The sequence below is a fragment of the Heloderma suspectum genome, chromosome 1 (genome assembly GCF_057233095.1).
Source record: "Heloderma suspectum isolate Gila_16-S chromosome 1, 16-S_ref, whole genome shotgun sequence".
NCBI classification, from domain to species: Eukaryota; Metazoa; Chordata; class Lepidosauria; order Squamata; family Helodermatidae; genus Heloderma; species Heloderma suspectum.
The window spans coordinates 286,988,532-287,006,288 of NC_139458.1; the positions used below are offsets into that span (position 1 = coordinate 286,988,532).

The window sequence follows — 17,757 nt, forward strand, 5'->3', positions numbered from 1 at the left end:
TGTATACAACTTCAGCGGACTCCAATAAATGGATAGCACAAGGCAGTGCTGGATATTTGACAGAATAGGAGATTGACCACTAGTGTATCAATTCCTATACCAGATTTAAGACCAACATCACAGTAAGTTATTAATAATATTACTGTTTTATGGTGTGGTGCACATACCAAATGGATTAGTAGGTAATAGCCATGGAGAGTTTCAGTAACTCGGACATATTTTGCAACCAGGTAGCCTAACTGCTTATACAGTTCCTGTTGAAGGTTTTCCCGCTTGGGTAGGTAAGGCTTTGGATTCAGCAGATCTAAGACAGCCCCCGTTTCCATGTTGTCCTGTTTCTGGGCCTACCACTGATGGAATAGCATGGCGCTTTCCACACAGCAGATGGACACTCCCACACTGAACTGACCCATCTTGGAAAGCCATGTAAGGAGGGCTGTGATTGTTTTGCCTCTTGCTTAAAATAAAGCAACTCTGAATGCAATCCTATGTATGCTTTCTTGGGAGTTAGCTCCATTGAACACAGTGGGATTTACTTTGAGTAACTTTATATAGGATTGCACTGGCTATCATTTTATAAAATAGCTATATCAATGGCATTATCAAACAACATAGAATATTGTTTCCTGTCAGAAGAGGAAATGTTAATGTATTATTTATTAGTATAATTTATATCTTGACTTTCTGTATATTAAAACAGATAAAACGGCATCAGAAAACACAATATAAGCAAATAAAACCCATTTTAGGAGGCAACATTATTTAAAACCTTACTAGAATAGTACAGTCTTCTCTGCTCATCTAAAAATGGATGGTGATGGAGTCAGGGGTATGTCGCCAAGGAGGCTATTCCATAACTTGAGTGCCACAATCAAAAACTTCCTTTCCATGGGTACCCACTATACAACAAAGAGAAGGGCCCCTGATATTGAGCAGAATTTTTTGGCAGACTCACAGGAAGTGCTGATTTTTGAGATATGCTGGCCCCAGTCCTGGCACCCAGGGTATCTTGGGAAGAGCCTAGGTATCTTGGGAAAAGGCTCTTTCCATATGACCCTGCTGAGAACTCTATATCAGAGACTTTAAAAGTACAACTAGCACCTTGAAGTGAGCCTGGAAACAAATTGAAAGCCATACAGATGGATGGAGCATTGGTATAATATGGCCTGTTCCTTGGCTCCAGATAGCACCCTAGCGGCCACATACTGGACCAGTAGCCAACTATGAACACCACCATAAACTGAACTATATACACACAGCTGCTGAAATAATTGTGCTGAGCCTTTTTCTGTTCAATGTAACTGAATGGGTGGAGACAGTCTTATCTTCAAGCCACTTAATTTTTTTAATGCAAGAAGGGATCTGTCTTTCTAAAAGAACTCAGTGTTAGTATTTCTGCTGTCTAAACAGTTGCTGTTTTTCTCAAACAGCAAAAGGTAAATCATTCAGATTTCACCTGTTCGTCTTCTATTTATCTGGAATTAAGCCCCATTGAAAACAATGGCAGTTACTTCTGAGTCAAAATTTGTAGGATCTGCATCTTAGAATAGTAGTCTAAATTCAGGTGGGTCTTATATTTTACCATTCTTTCTGCCTCTTGGGCCTACCACTCTAGTTAAAGCTTTGCTTTCCCATTTTCTCCTTCACTAAATGAAAGTTAAATTTAGCAGCAAAATAAGAAGTTGAGAATCCAAGAGGGAATAGAAGTCACAAACAACTTGAGCTTATCACTCTAACATGCATATACGGTGTACCTGGGAGCCAAACTAGACATGACAGATGTGTGTAATATCTCCCCAAGGGCTGTTTTTAAGAAAGCCAGAAAATCTACTTCAGGAAGGGCAATTGGATCAGAGAGAATAAGTGGGAGTGAGTGTTTAACCCTTTCTCCACTCCCTGCTTGAGAGTGGGAGGAGGAATGTAAATTAGAATGTGTGATTTGCAGCAGGGAGTAGGGAAAGGGTTAAACACTCAAGGGAGGAAAAGCTCCTTGGAGGAGACCAATTTGGAATGAGAAACTGCAGACACGGAAAGGGTTCAGCACCCCCCTCTTCTGCTGGTTTTTTTCTTTTTTTGGTGTTCGTTGCCCCTCTGGAAGGGTTTTTTTCTAGTTTTCATACATCAACATGTAATGCCTGGTTCACCACATTAAGGAACATTTCATTAGTAAAGTTCTCATCAGGCATATTGACTGGGTTCACACAACACACTGAGGCTAGTCATGGCTTATTTAAGCCACAACAAGCTGTGGCAACTACAGGTGCCATCCGGAATATTTAACCCCCAACTATGGGTTGGCCTGTTATGCAAACCCGTGGTGGTTATGCGAGGATTAAACAACCCTCACATCACCCTAGAACAGGCCATGGGTTGTTTAACCCTTGCATAATCCCCGCTGGCTGGTTCGCACAACATGACAACCCGCTGTTGTGGGGGTGAATATTCATGATGGTGCCCGTGGATGCCATGGCTCATTGTGGCTTAAATAAGCCACAACGAGCTATGGCATGTCATGTGAACAGACACATTGTGTACAGGGAATGCAAAATTTGATCTTGACTTCGTAGTTTCTAGGTCATCCTATCAAGTTTTGTGCAGTCTTATCCTATACTTGCTTACTTAAATGTAAGTTCCACGGAGTTCTATGGGACCTATTCCCAAATAAGTGTGCATGGGATTGTAGCCTTAAGCATTACCTTCTAGGAAATAAGTTCCATTGATCCCAGTAGTACTTAGTCTGGGTGAACATGATTAGGGCTGTATCATAGTTCCAAAAATCAAATGCCAGGTTAGAGATCTATTGTTTTTCAGTAGGGCTGCCTTTTTTTTTACTGCCCTGCTTCTTCCTGTTCCTTTAACAACAGTTGGAAATGCCAGAATTAAATAGGTGATGCTTTTATTAGCATGGAGAGAAAAGCGATGGAGAAAGCACCAGCTGATTAATTTTTGCTGCTGTTAAAGCCATAAGTGCAAAGCTAGTTAAAAAAAAAAAAAAGTAAAAAAAAATTGGTAGATACACAGTCTCAATATTTAGGTTGCAGAAGTATCATGCATCTTGCTCTACAGTGCTTTTAAGTCATAGAATATATAAAATCTTGCTGACTTTGGTAAGTCAAATTCACAGTTATAAGCAGCTTTTCCATTTTCTTAAATAACTTTACTTTGTATTAAGTAACAAGATTTATCTAAATAGCTCTAATAGATCTGAACTGCATTAATAACTTCATTCCCCTTTTTTCCAGTCTACCTATAAAAATATAAAATTTAAATCCATGTAGAATGTATGCTATAGAATTCATGAGGGATTCCTTTTTTAAAGTGACAAATAGCTTTACTGTGAAAGTACTTGGCATGAAATCAGTAACCCTTCATTAAGTCTGAGGAACGTGTTTAGGAATAAAGTGTCAACAGTAAAGAAGAGCTTTACTTTCAGAACGAAGGCTGCAATTCTAAACATACATAATTGGAAGTAAATTTCATTGCAAGTAAATCTCATTTGAATAAATGGGCTTCAGCATAGGCTTGGTTAAGATTGGGCTATAAGTTGCTCATCTATTGTTGTATGATATTCCAATCTCAAGTTATGCTTTCTTTCTCTAGTATTGAAGATAATGAGGAAGATACCAAGATGGCTGACCTTCTGTCCTACTTTCAGCAACAATTCACTCTTCAGGAATCATCTATCAAACTGTGTCAGCCTGAGCTTGAGGTGAATCAGACTCATATCTCAGGTAATGGAATTTTTCGCAGAAAATAGTGTGCAGATTTTGGCACAAAGTCATGGCATGGAGGGCTTATGTTAAATTAAAATCTAATTTATCTTGTGGGCATGTGCAAATCCTTGGGCATGCTTAAAAGGAACTTTATAGATCATGGCCATAAAGGTTACAATTCTTTCCTCATTATTACAGGTTATATGCTACAGGTTTAACATAATTTTCATGGGCTATATCCAGTGGGCCTCTTCTTTCCTCCCCACAACACTGCAGTTGTCCACATGCTTCCAAAATCTGTTCCAGAGGGTCCCCCAGCAGGTTGGGGGGCTGGGGGCTCCAGAGAGAGTGGAATCTGCTCTGCTTGCATATGCCATTCTTATCAGCCAATGGACACAACTGGGTTTCATTCCATACAATAAATATATTTAGCATTGGAAATATATCATAAATATAGGAATGTGCAGAGAACTTACTGTTTAAAGTTATTTTTTTAATCTTGTCATTTCCTGCATTTAATTTCATAGACTTTCTGATCTAAATTAATGGAGGCCTTATTTATCAAGGTGATGATGTGCTGATTGTCAGTAGCTGCTGTCAAAACTTACACTGCTGTCTTCTTCTTGCTGGTCTTAGAATGATAAACCTTTAAAAACCTTTATTTTAAGAAATTTTGATTTATATAACAGTCTAGAGCAGACATGGACATCCTCTGGCCTGGCAAGCTTCTTCCCCAGGCTGTGGCTTTCCCCCCTGTCTCTCTCAGTGCTGGGCAGGGAAATCCCCCCCCCCTTCAGCTGTTCTGTATAGATCAGTTGAGTGGGGCTATAAAGGGTGTGTATGAATGGGGGTTGTGGGCAGTAACCACTGCTGCCTGTCTGCATGCAGGGGCTAGGGTCTACCACTCCTTTCATTCCACATGCATCCAGCCCCGCCAGTTCCGTTGTGCAAGTGCCACTGACCACTTGTGCAATGGAGATTTAGAACTTTCCAGGACAAGTTCTGAAACAAGTGGAAATGCTTGTTTCTGGAACAGGGCAGGTTCTGTCTGATGTTTCTGCTCATTTCGGGTTGCAAAATGGGTACATTTCCTCATGGGGCTTCTCATTGTGGCGCCAGCCGCCATTTTAAAAATTCATGCCACAGCAAGGGTGGTATGTGCAAACCCAGCTTGGTATGTGGGTTGTTGGGCTGGTTAACAAGCCACCCTAAAACAAGCCTTGGGTTCTGGGTGGCTTGTTAACCAACCCAACAACCCACTGGGTTCGGATGTAACTGTAAGCTGCAGTGCACCCTCACCACAGCTTGATTTTAAAAATGTAAAACAGCAAGCCCCATGGAGGAAATTCACCCTCAGTTTCTTGCTGTTAGATGCAAACCAGGTCTGTGTGGGGGAAAATTGGGGGAAGAAGAGAGATTCTTGCCAGTGGCTCCATCCACATTGAACAGTGGCCCCATCCTCTTTTGGTGTGGTCCCACCTACTTCTTGCATGTAGACCCTGACATTGTGGCCTGAGCCAGTTCAGCTGTCGGCCAAAAGATGGATCTCTGCCCATAGTCTAAAGACTTCTTGTATTTTTGATAGTTACTTACTCCTTTTTGTTGTAACATCTGTTCAATATGTCATTAGAAGAAGAGACCTCACTTTCTGGTTGCTGACATCCATTGTTAGAGGAAGTAGGTCAGAGCTGCACGCTACATGTAACCGTTCTATGGATGTGCAGAACGGTTACTTTAACTTCTGGTATACAAAAGATTAAACAGTGTATGGAGAAACAGGATTTGGAACAAACACACTATGCTTAATCTAACTAAAAAATAATGAGATGTAAGATGCCTTAAAGATGCTTGTATTAAAATATAGTACAAAACTATATCAACAAGCTGAATTATTTTTAGACAACTCCCAAAGAATCGCTTACTTTGGGGGAACAACCACTGAAAATAGGCTTGAAGGAATAATATATAATTACAGTTTACTGCTTATTTATTTTTTCCATAGTGTTGCCTATGGAGCTGTTGATGTATATTTTTCGATGGGTGGTTTCCAGTGATCTGGACCTGCGGTCTTTAGAGCAGTTATCGTTGGTCTGCAGAGGTTTTTACATTTGTGCCAGGTACAAATGAAACTGTCATGCAAGAAACTTTGTCATGTATATCAGTGTGAATTAAATTGGGCATTTGACTGGTCCAAAAGAGATCTGGTCAATTTACTGGTCAAGTGTTTTTAAAGCATTAACTTCATTAGAGCAACCCCCCCCCAAAAAAAAACTTTAATCATCAACGGGTATGATATTTGTGCTAATTACCAAAAAGAAACTGTTGTAAAACATTTACTTTTAAAACTGTTGTAATGAATTGTTACAGCTGTGTTAGATAAGATTTCCATAAATGTGAAGAATTCACTAAACAGTTCTTCTCTTCAGCTTTTATCTTGGAACACTTGGGTCAGTATATAGTTACAGAAGTTTTAAAACAGGGAATTCAAACAAATAAAGCTAAGTAGCAGCAACTATAAAACAACAAAAACAACAAAGAGTCTTGTGGCACCTTAAAGACTAACACATTTGTTATGGCATAACCTTTTGTGGACTAGAATCCACTTCATAAGATGCATGCTGTGTTACCTTGAGTTGGCAGTTATTGCAGTTGTGCTACGTAGGTAGTGAGCCAGTTATTCAAGCATCATCAGAATCAACTTACTGGTTCCTGCAACAAACAAGGTGGAGTCACGGGCAGTTTGCCACTCTTTGGAAATTCCTATAGGAGGTGGCCAGCAGGAGAAGCTTTTACTATTTGGCACTAAGTACTGCAGGGCCAGGTGACAAGTAACCCTCACTCCTTGCTAACAAATGACACCATCATGAAATGAAAAAGAAGCTGCCACCTATATAGCAGCATTCTTGGTTTCATGGAGTATTTGATAATATTTAACCACAGTCAAGTAGTAGGGATTCAGTTCACTGTTATGCCAACCCTAGATTAAATAAGTTGATAAGAACGGCCCATAGATATGGGTCCTTCCATGCATACATACATGGTCTAATCTTGAAAGACTAGATAGTCTTAAAGCCCCTTCAAACTCTGATTGTAAGTTAGATTCTGAGGCTGGATCTAAACATGTAGCAGAATGAGGCGAAAATGGGGAGTTCTGATTCAGACTGCAGCTATAGACCACATATTTTAATACACCATTAGGTTGAAAATATACCCAGCACAAAGTAGAAACCTAGTACAAGAGGGAGTGGGCTGGGCTAGAACTTTTCTCCCTGATGTGCTGGTTGTAGTTTTTTTTACCTACGGCAAGCTTTTCTACATGGGGAGTGTTTGGACTGTTATCCCCCATCCACCTAATTTTGCTGCATATGCAGACCAATCTTGAGTCTCAAGGACTAAATGGAAAACATATTCTGTGCTTCATGCCATTTTTCCAGACTTTACCCTAACTGATATGAGTAATAAGAGTTGTAATTTCCACTTTAAAAGCACAGGCGGGTTCAGCACTGTGCACAGATGTGATTTTCAACATCTAGTTGGATAGCCTAAAATGCAAATTGTATGCCTATGGTATGTCTAATGAAGGTATTGAGTTGATAGATACTTTGGGAAGCATTGAGTATTAACTGTTCTGTTACTATAGGGGAAAATACAGGTCTTACCATGACGTCAAAGTGCAGCATACATTCACCTCTTCTCTCCACACCCAAGTAATTTATTCCCTGTGTTTCCAATATTCTTGTATGCCTTGATATTTGAGTTGAGGTCTGTGCATTCAGATTATACTATCCTTTTACCAGGGACCCTGAAATCTGGCGTCAGGCCTGTTTGAAGGTTTGGGGCAGGACCTGTAACAAAGTGGTTCCTTACACCTCATGGAGGGAAATGTTTTTGAAAAGGCCCAGAGTTCGATTTGATGGTAAGACAAAGGGATGTTGAAATATTAGGCAAGAAAACAGTACCTTGGTAACTGCAACCACACTTCCTGTCTGATTTCAAATATTTGTTAGTGTACTATGATAACTGATCAGCTACTGAATGTCAGGAATGTTTTGATTATTAGTATGCCCATGGAGCTAAATGTATTATTATATTAAATGACTGGCAAAACTCAAAACTTGAAATAAATGAGTTGATGAAACTATGTCCCATGTCTGAAATGTTATTCTCATATTATAGATTAACACTCAATAGAAAATTTAGCTGTAGCAGTTTAGTATTGAAGTGAAATGTACCCTAATAGAGCTATACAGACAAAATATCTGGTGGAAGTTCTTAAGTCTGACACCATTTGCAAGTAAAAAAAAGACCTGCCTTTATTGAGACCTACTTTTTTCCAGGAAAAAAATATAATTGTACATAAGAGATTGGAGTCAGTAATACCCCAGAAAATAAAGTACAAAAACTTACATGAACAGTATGTGGGATCTAACTGACCCCAGAGGCTTTTAAACATAAAAATATTGTGCCAGTAACATACATATAACATAATCATAATAGTAAAATAGTGTAATAATCATGAGTTGTGAAGTACCAGTAACAACAACTCTCACAAACTTTGCAGCCAAAGCACACATTAGCTGAGCAATCTATGTACGATCACAACATTTCACACAGATACATGAAGTACATGATTGCTGCAATTTTCTGACATTCTGTTGAGCACAGAGATGACACCTGCCCCTTCTGTTGGTGTCAACAGTGGCAGCCCATAGCAGTTTTGTGGCTGCCTCTTTTGACATCCCAGGCAAACTGGCTATGTCGCTAGACTCAGCCCAAGGTTTGATCAAATCTAGACCCAGGCCAACTAGGAAAATACATTTTGAGATGTTCCTACCATTGTGGATTGCTCAGCTTCCAAACAATATAGCCATTTAAATCAGCAATATCAGCTGTTTTGGGAGGAGGGGCCACCATGGGCCACCATTTGTTTTTATATTTACTGTACGCCACTGAGAGAACTTCCTTATAAGGGGTGGCATGCAAATGCTGTTAATAAAGAAATAATAAATGTGTTTGGAAGTGTATGTGGAGACCACCTGGTCACAGGTGTCTAAACCACCTTTAGCCTTAGTATACTAATGAATGATCTCAAGTTAGAATTTTTTGTCTGAGATTGCACTGCAATCTTTATGCATTGAAGAAAAGAGAATTACTGTAATTTATTTGGTAAATAACTAACGAGTCTCAAATCTTTTTGAAAATCAAAATGCTGCTGTTCACACATCTGGATTTGTGGGTAAGGAATACTGGAGGAATTTCTAGTTTGATTGGTTTTTTCCCAACATATCAACTAGAGCCAGGTTTTTCTTCACCAGTTCCCTGGCTCATGGCACACTGGTGACAACATTATCAATTGTTATACTTTATCTGGAAATGTGGTATTTTGTTTATGAACTGCTCTCTGGCCTAGATTTTGAGCTTCTGTATCACCCTTATATATGTCAGTATCATAAAAATATGTTTTGGAATAGTAACACAACCATCATTTTATGCTATACTTTGTGGGTTTGGATGTCATATACTGCCTTAGTGGGCCCCTTCCATTGAGTGGCACTAATTTTCACTAGTTGTAACATTCATATACAGTACTCATACTTGAATGGGACGAAGCACTGTGGGGCCAAAATGACTTCCAAAGCCAGATTAGTAAATTTTACACAAAATCATAGCTATGATGGAGAAAAAGATTTGCTGGATCACAATGAAATTCTAACGAGAAAAAAAGTTTTTAAAATTCATGTATATAAAGGAGTTTTGTAAGTCTGTCAGGTATTATTGACTCCTGATAATGTTTGTGCTGATATTAAGGGAAGTGAGTAATTTGTCTCTTATGAAAATAGACCAAAATATTGCTGTTATTTTCATCCTCTACACTCCTTTCTCACATGAAATGGACAGAGCATGTTCAGGACTAAACATCTGTAGACATGGGGTAAATCCCAGTGTAAGTTCTACTTAGAGTAGACCCATTCAAATGAATGGGACACATTAAACATGACTAACTTAAGTCCCATTCATTTCATTGGGTCTACTCTAAGTAGGACTTATATTGGATTTCACCCATGATGAGTAACTAATAACTTTAAAAGCAGTTGGTGGGGTCATTTTGAGCCCTAGCACCTTATATGCATCTTTTTCAGTTGTCCTAGTCATCCCAAAAAGGTGTAGAATTCACCTGAAAGCTGTAAGAATAGATTTTTCACTAAATTAAGGCGTGGGGAGGGCTGAAGCACCACATGGCAGTTCACACATCCTGGCTAAGGACTACCTGGAATATGGAATTGTGGAAGGCTGACAAATATTTTATCATTTGTCAGTTATTTTATTAACTTTTTTCAGTGTTGTCAGGGTACGACCTAATTACAGTGGTTAGGACTGTAGCATGTAAATTAATAGTACAGGGAAGACTGAAGTTCACTGTCTGACCTCTGTATTAGAAATCCTATTGGTTTGTAAGTTTTTAGATGAATGTATATAATTGAATATTTAAAACATCCTCACCTGCTAAACATTAACTTAAAACTCAAAGGGTCATTGCAAGTTTATGGGTGATTATATATGCTTTCTGCTCCATAATTTATAGGTGTATATATCAGCAAGACAACATACATACGTCAAGGAGAACAGTCTCTTGATGGCTTCTATAGGGCGTGGCACCAAGTGGACTATTACAGGTACAACCATTGTAAAATGAGTGAGTTAATTATTTCTCCTTTCTTCCGTCCAAGTGCTATTCTGATATAATCACAGTGCTGCAAACACAGGCCTGCTCAAATAATTCAGAATTCAACAGGATTACTTGTGTACAAAAAGTTAATCATGGTTGTTCACAAGACCTGGGGTCTTATGCTTCCAGACTGAAGGCTTAGTTTCTAAATCATGGCTCTATTTTCAGATGTGCTCCAGGTATTAAGAAATCATTGGAAGGAAATCACTCGGACTTCATATTCCACACTGTGAATGTTTCCATGATTCGCAAGCTACAAACATACAGAACTGGTCTAGAGGTTGCATATTGAAATGTGAAATGAGCTACCTTTGGATCAGAGTCTTGACACCCCAGTACTAAATGTTCATGCTGATATGTCTGATTGCACTGTTGGAATGGTTCCAGCAGCACCGATGAATCATCATGGTTTATGACGTTCTGCTGAACTATGCTGTTTTGTTACATTCATTGGTGACCTTATGTGTGTTCAGTGAGGCTTCAGAGACTCTTTCTGATCTCAGACACACACCCCTCCCCTCCCCTCCAAGCTGCTTGGGAGCAGCCTCTGAGGCTGCATGAGAAACTGATTGAAACAGGATATCAGGCAAGCTCTGGTATTATGCGGAAACATTTGGGTGCAAGTTAGAGCCCTTTGGATCCCTGCCCTTGTAACTTGTACATTAATATCTGTTTTTAAATAGGAAAAATCATAAATAATATATCTAGGACAGTTTGGGATTTGTTTGCGGGGGGGCGTTGGGTGGAAGTTGATTTGTTTTTTGCACATTCTTGTGAACAGTCCCTTAAAAGGGGGTGGGGTGCTCTTGTCTGGTTAATTTTCCCTGGTTGCTTAATTTTGTAGGTACCTGAGATTCTTCCCTGATGGCCAAGTAATGATGCTAACCACTCCAGAAGAACCTCAGTCTATTGTTCCTCGTTTACGAACTAAAAACACAAGGTGTGTACAACTAAGGCATCATATAATTTTATTTTTCATGTGTTAAAAGGATTTGTACCTACTTCTTTTAATTAAGTTCAAGTTTTAATGTTAGGTATGAACAATAAAACTATTGTATTCCAGGGATAAACTAAAATACAAATTAATCAAGTGGCTTAAAGATTGCAGACCCAAGTTGTTAGTAATTAAAGGAAAACTATGTGTTGGTTCAGACTTAGTTGTGCTTAGAGTAGATCAGCTGAAGCCAGTGGGATTTACATTAGTCATGATTGTCTTACTGATTTCAGTGAATTTACTCTTAAGTATGACTAAGTCTGGATCCAACCCAATATCTTTAAAGTACTTTCAACTCTTGGAGGAGTATATTTTAATGGAGTCTTTTCCTTCTAAACCTTAGAACTGATGCAATCCTGCTTGGCCATTATCGCCTTTCCCAGGATACGGACAATCAAACCAAAGTATTTGCTGTAATGACAAAGAAGAAGGAAGAGGTAAATATGAAAGAAAATGCTAGAGAACTGAGACATTGGTCAGTGCAACAAGGAAGCAATAAATGCATTGTATGGCTCTCTCTTGAGTGAAATTTCTTAATAAAAAAGAAATACATTCAATTTTGAAGCAGTTCCTCCTACATAAATCCTCCAGGTTTTTTAAAACTCCCCTAAATTTAATTTCTTTAATTATTTCTTAAAGGGAACCTGCCTTCTGGTATAGTTCCATTTTTTAACTGTAGAGGGGGTTAAAAAGCAATTTCAAGGCTTTTTTGAGGGGTGATATATGAAGAGAGGGGCTGCGGTGGCTTAGTGGTTAAGAAGCTGAACTGCAGACTGGAAGGTCGGCAGGTCAGCAGTTCGAGACCTCAGTGCTGCATGACGGAGTGAGCTCCCGTCTTCAGTCCCAGCTTCTGCCAACCTAGCAGTTCGAAAGCAAGAAATTGCAAGTAGATAAATAGGTACCGCCTCGGCGGGAAAGGTAGCAGCGTTCCGTGCACCTCGGTGTTCAGTCATGCCGGCCACATGACCACGGAAGCGTCTTTGGACAGCGCTGGCTCTTCGGCTTAGAAACGGGGATGAGCACCGCACCCTAGAGTCGGACACGACTGGTTGGGGACACCTTTACCTTTACCTTTATATGAAGAGAAGTCCACTACGCATCCAGAAAATGGCCAAATATATAGTTTCCGCACATCTTTGAATCATACCTCATGATTTTAACCTCTGTATTTCGTGCTTCTCTGGTGAAGGGGAAGGAATATATATATACACACACACACACCCCCAAGCCTAATAGGACAAAGAAAGGAGAAAGATTGGGATGGAGGGGGAGAAGAAGGAAAGGGGTGGAAGGAGGGGTAGAAGTTGAGGGGAAGTCGAGAATAAGAGTTGGAACGTAAGCTGGAGGTAGTGGAGATGGCAGAAGAAGAACTTTGTTCTTTGTTTGCGGTGCAGATTGGCTCCACGCTCGGAAGAGCAGCACGGAGCGGGGAAAATGCAGCATTCCCGGGGGTGGGGTGGTCAGAAGTGCTGGTATGACACTTCGTATGAGTTGCCCAGACGCCCCTTCCCACACTCTGAGGTCCAGCCACGAAAGCAGGGCAGCGGAAGCAGGAAGGAGATCCGCTCCTCACCGGTCCTTCCGCCCTGCACTGGATAGGTGGTTGCACCCAGGCTCGGAGGTGACCACTGATTCAGATACGATTGCTCCCTCCTATTCTCTTTCAATATATGTTACAAATTCGGTACATCCACTTTTCTATAAAAGGAATGCTTTACTCAGTGTGATTAGGTATTGATTTTTCACCCAGAAAGCCCTTGTTGCTTATAATTTTTCACAATATGGCTATCATATTTTGATTGGTTTATTATTTTTATTATATTGGGACTGGTCTAGAACCTATCTATTCCACAAATAAAAATATATAAGCAGTGTAATTTATTTTTGTGTTCTAATCCTGGTTTAAAAATTTGGTAATAAGCTCTACTACTGCATATTCTTGATAGCCCTATCTTGTTTCTGTTTATTATTTAGAAACCAGTTGACTACCACAAGTACAGATATTTCTGTCGTGTCCCTGTGCAAGAAACTGATCACAGCTTTCATGTAGGGCTACAGCTGTGTTCCAGTGGCCGGCAGAGATTCAACAAACTTGTTTGGATTCATCACTCTTGTCATATTACTTACAAGTACGTTTTAAAAATAACAAATGGAGAAAAGAAGAATAGCATTTGGTTGGGATAAATGGGATCTTTTCACCTGCTTTGAAAGAAGGTTTAATTGACCTCACTAATATGTTCTGTCATAGCCCACAGACTGTCTGGGTGACCCCACATGCTTGTTACTTTGAGATTCTAGATGAACCATATTAAGGGAAGGGCTGGTTTGGGTGGCTGAAGCTTTTACAGTCCTGTAATTCTTTTGAGATGGGCCGTATTGAAGAAATAAAGCACCTCCTCTCCACTAGTCCTTATTGTTCCTATACCTATAAACTTAAATGTCTCACAGCCACCACAAATTCATTCTTTTAATTTGGAGTATGAACTCCAAATCCCTTGGAGCAGATTTGGGGGCTGTAGTGGGGGAGGAGGAGCGGATGTCCCATCATGCAAGCAGAAGTCTGTTCATGTGACATTGGATGGAACTATACAATATACAAGAGCTGGAGATGAGATTCCCAGTTCAAATCTTGTGCTTGCCAGACAGCTTTGCTCATAGATAGCACAGCTGAGCATTGATTGTGTTTTCTGGGACTGAATAGTAGTTTGCATAAAAAAAGGAAAAGGAAAGGAACATTCTGTGTTGACGGAAGCCAAATTCTTTGACAATAAAAACTGAATTCTACAAAGTAAGCAAATTTGCATGATTTCTCTTGTACATAATTCTGAAATATTTTACTATTTTACATAATTTATTCTGATTCTAATCGGGGGGAGGGGCAAGGTGTTATGCAGGACACACTAAAACTCTTACTAAGCAATTTCTCTAGCTTCTGAGATTTCACCAGGCACTGACTGGCCCGCATACTTTCAGACATACCTTTGCAACCATAAAGTATAGAAACTTGCTTTAAAAAAGAAGAAATGCTAAGATTTTTCAGAAGCTGAATTGTGTGCTCAGTACTATATTCTGTGTTTTTTTCTGTAGAATTGTAGCATATGCAAAGCTGCTGACTTTAGTTCATTGTTATTCTGAGTCGATAAGTGTGTGTGATAGGAAGAGAGTACCAGAAACCATTTAATCCAGCCCACTCCATTAAGGCAAGATATTGGGCAGGCCTAATTAATTTTTGTAATGTCTTTTGTAGGTCTACTGGTGAGACAGCAGTCTCTTCTTTTGACATTGACAAGATGTACACCCCTTTGTTCTTTGCACGAGTGAAGAGCTTTACTGCATTTTCAGAAAGGCCTCTCTAAGAAGGTCACATCTCTTGCATGAAGAAATTACAGCAAACAACACTTAAGTTATAAATGTGTATATATATATTTGAATTTTATTTTAAAATTGGGGGATCTTTTTGGAAGAATATATACTGGAAATACATTTGATTTAGGGTGGCAGGGTTATTTTATTGGTTTTGAAGTCAAGTTTACACATTATTTTAAACTTGTTTATGTTGTGAAAAGACTTTGATAACATAAAAAGGCATTTTTGCCATGTCATTTTATGAGCAAATTTATAAGCTGTTCTCTTTCCAGCCTAAGGCTTCATCTGCCTATGCACCTTAAGTTCAGGAATCATAAACCTACTGCTGTACATAAGTCATGGTGTGCGTGTTTTGGGGGAAGGCTCAAAATGTGAAGAATTTGTCCTACATCTGTGCGTGGCCTAAATACACGTGAAATAAATGTTTACTCTGAGATACATGTATTTGGGTTGCCCTTCAAGAAGAGGCGTTGACTTCAGTTTAAACTGCAGCCTTACAAAAAATTAAGCAAGGTCAAGCAAAGTTGGAAGTTCTGCTTCAATGTTTTTGGAATTACATTGTTTCATTCAGTCACAATTGTTAAACCAGTGGATGTTATATTGTAAGGGATGGAAGATGAGAGGGAAGTCAGATTGGGGAACTGACTGCCTTTCTCTTCTTGATCCAGGAAAGGAGTTCTTGAGAGACACCAATTCTCAAGGGTGCTGAACTTCAGTGTGTATTGTTTGAATTCTGTTATGCAAATGAGAATAGGGCTCAAGTATGGTTGTCTTTTCTTTAGCTCTTCACCTAACTGCTAAAAATACTGCACATCCCTTGGGTATTTTGTCACACTAATTTTTGCTTTTTTGGGACTCATACAGATGTTCAGGTACTGTGTGCTGCTTCTCCTGCGTATGTACTTTGGGAGTTGGATGCAACTGCTGTATGATGCTTATCATAAATATGTATTTTAAATCATAAAACTAAAATTTCTAAATGTTTTCTTTTGCCAAGATGTATAACATTTTGTTCTTTCTTTACAATTGAGCACAACCCTTTAAAATGCTGAATTAAATTAATAAATAATATATCACGTGGTTCTTCCAAGACGTTCAGGATGAAAGATATATTGTTACTCCATTTTATTCACACAACTCTGTGAAGAAGGTTAGACTGAGAGAGTGTCTTGCTGAAGGCTCCCCAGTGATCTTCATTGCTGAGTGGAGATTTGAACCAGATCTCTCTAGTCCAGGGGTAGGCAACCTGCTGTCCATGAACACCTTTCTTGCTGCCCACCAAGGTAATGTACCCTTCCCACTTAAAAGAAAACCAAACTTATTCTCATCAACAGGTGAGATCACTGCAAAATACGTTTCTCTTGGTGCTGAAAACTATGGGTTCAAAGGAGTTGTTCAGTGTGTTGGGTCTCAGACCCCACCTCTGCTTTGTACTCAGTCATTTGGGCAGTTTACTTGTCCATTATTATGCTTCGTATGGCACCCGTTTTGTGGTGGTGCCCAGGACAGTTTCTTGAATTGCCACAAGTGCCCATGACCCAAAAAGGTTGTCTACTCATGCTCAATTTAATGTCCAGTGTTCCAGCAACGCCACCAGACTGGCTGTTTAAAATCAAACAGATCACTAGCTTATATGACAGGACTATGGTGGATAGCAACTGGATGGAATCTTACAAAATTTAGGGCTTTCTAACTGTACAGCAAAATCATTGTTACAGGCTTTTACAGTGTAACATCTTTGACTTCTATCTGGTGCTTCTATAACAATCCTAAATGCACATAATTTGGAGACAGTGGCTGGGATCTAAAGAACTTCTTTGGATTATTATTTTATTGCACAGCAGACTGGTATTCCATATCATAAACCGCTTTTGAAACTTGGGCTCTGTTTAGAAAGTTCTTCATAATGCTGGGTGAGAGGCTGCTATTTAAGAAACACAAGTCCAAAGTTCCCCTTGGCTAAATTAAATTCATAGCTCATTGTAGCCAATAACAAGTCTACTCCTATCTGATTTCTAGCACTATTCTGAATTCAGTTGCTAGAGTTGCAAGGAGCAACCCGCAGAGCACACACTGGCACATCACTCTGTTCAAAGAAAAATGTTCTAGGCCGATTACCCATTCACCATACACACATTCAATTCAGGCAGACAGAAAAGTCTGCTCATATTGAAAAGGTTTTTGTATGATTTGGCTATTTTATGAAGAGGGATTTTATAAGCTCAATATTTGGGTGGATAGGTGGTGTAATTTTTTTAATCATATTTTGCTCTTGTTTGTTAAGGCTCACTTCCTGTTTCCACCTTCCTTGGAGTAAGCTCCACTGAACTGAATGGACCTCCTGCGTAGGCAATTATATGATCAGTGCCAGTGCAAGCTCTCCTGCTGCCACGTCTGTCTCCCCCGGCTCCCTGAGTCTTTCTCGCTCCTTCCCATCCCTGCCACATCTGTCTCACTTCCTACTGGAGATCGCTTGTACTACAGGTAATATTCAGGGACACCCCTCCCACAAGAAAGGACCCTTTAGAGCCAGGCATTTGAGCCTGGCCAGCTCTCTGAGAAGCTGTGCTGGCCATGGACATCCGCTGGAATTTTTTCAGGGTGGGCAAAGCTGCACAGCAGTTTGTAGCTGTAATTCGTTCATATTATAGCGCACACTGCTACAACACACATGTGCACTTTCCTTGTGTGTGCTCTTTCTGGCTGAGCATCACATTCGGTGACATATAGAAGCCTACAATTAGTAGTAGATGGTCCTGGGAATTGAACAGCATTAATGCAGAAAAGTATTATATTCAAGAAGCATCGTGAACTCTAACAAAACTTTGGAATGAGGGATGAATAACAGAAAACACCCAGGAACGAGGGGGAAAAACAAAATGCACAAATAGTACGGCTGTCTTAAGAATATATCGTAAATTTTATGGCATCACTGCACTTATAACATTGACAGCTTC

The 17,757-nt window shown here is 39.7% G+C and overlaps 1 protein-coding gene across 1 annotated transcript in view; it reads left to right on the top strand.

Moving 5' to 3' along the window:
- Positions 1-15,906, top strand: part of FBXO9 (F-box protein 9) — a 34,767-nt gene extending 18,861 nt beyond the window's left edge. Inside the window, exons 8-15 of the mRNA XM_084811878.1 lie at positions 3,601-3,731; positions 5,716-5,830; positions 7,511-7,629; positions 10,297-10,387; positions 11,285-11,380; positions 11,778-11,871; positions 13,409-13,563; positions 14,682-15,906. Of these exons, the coding sequence (XP_084668004.1) occupies positions 3,601-3,731; positions 5,716-5,830; positions 7,511-7,629; positions 10,297-10,387; positions 11,285-11,380; positions 11,778-11,871; positions 13,409-13,563; positions 14,682-14,790 (910 nt within the window). The 3' untranslated portion in view covers positions 14,791-15,906. The remainder of the gene's footprint in view (positions 1-3,600; positions 3,732-5,715; positions 5,831-7,510; positions 7,630-10,296; positions 10,388-11,284; positions 11,381-11,777; positions 11,872-13,408; positions 13,564-14,681) is intronic.
- Positions 15,907-17,757: the final 1,851 nt, after the last annotated feature.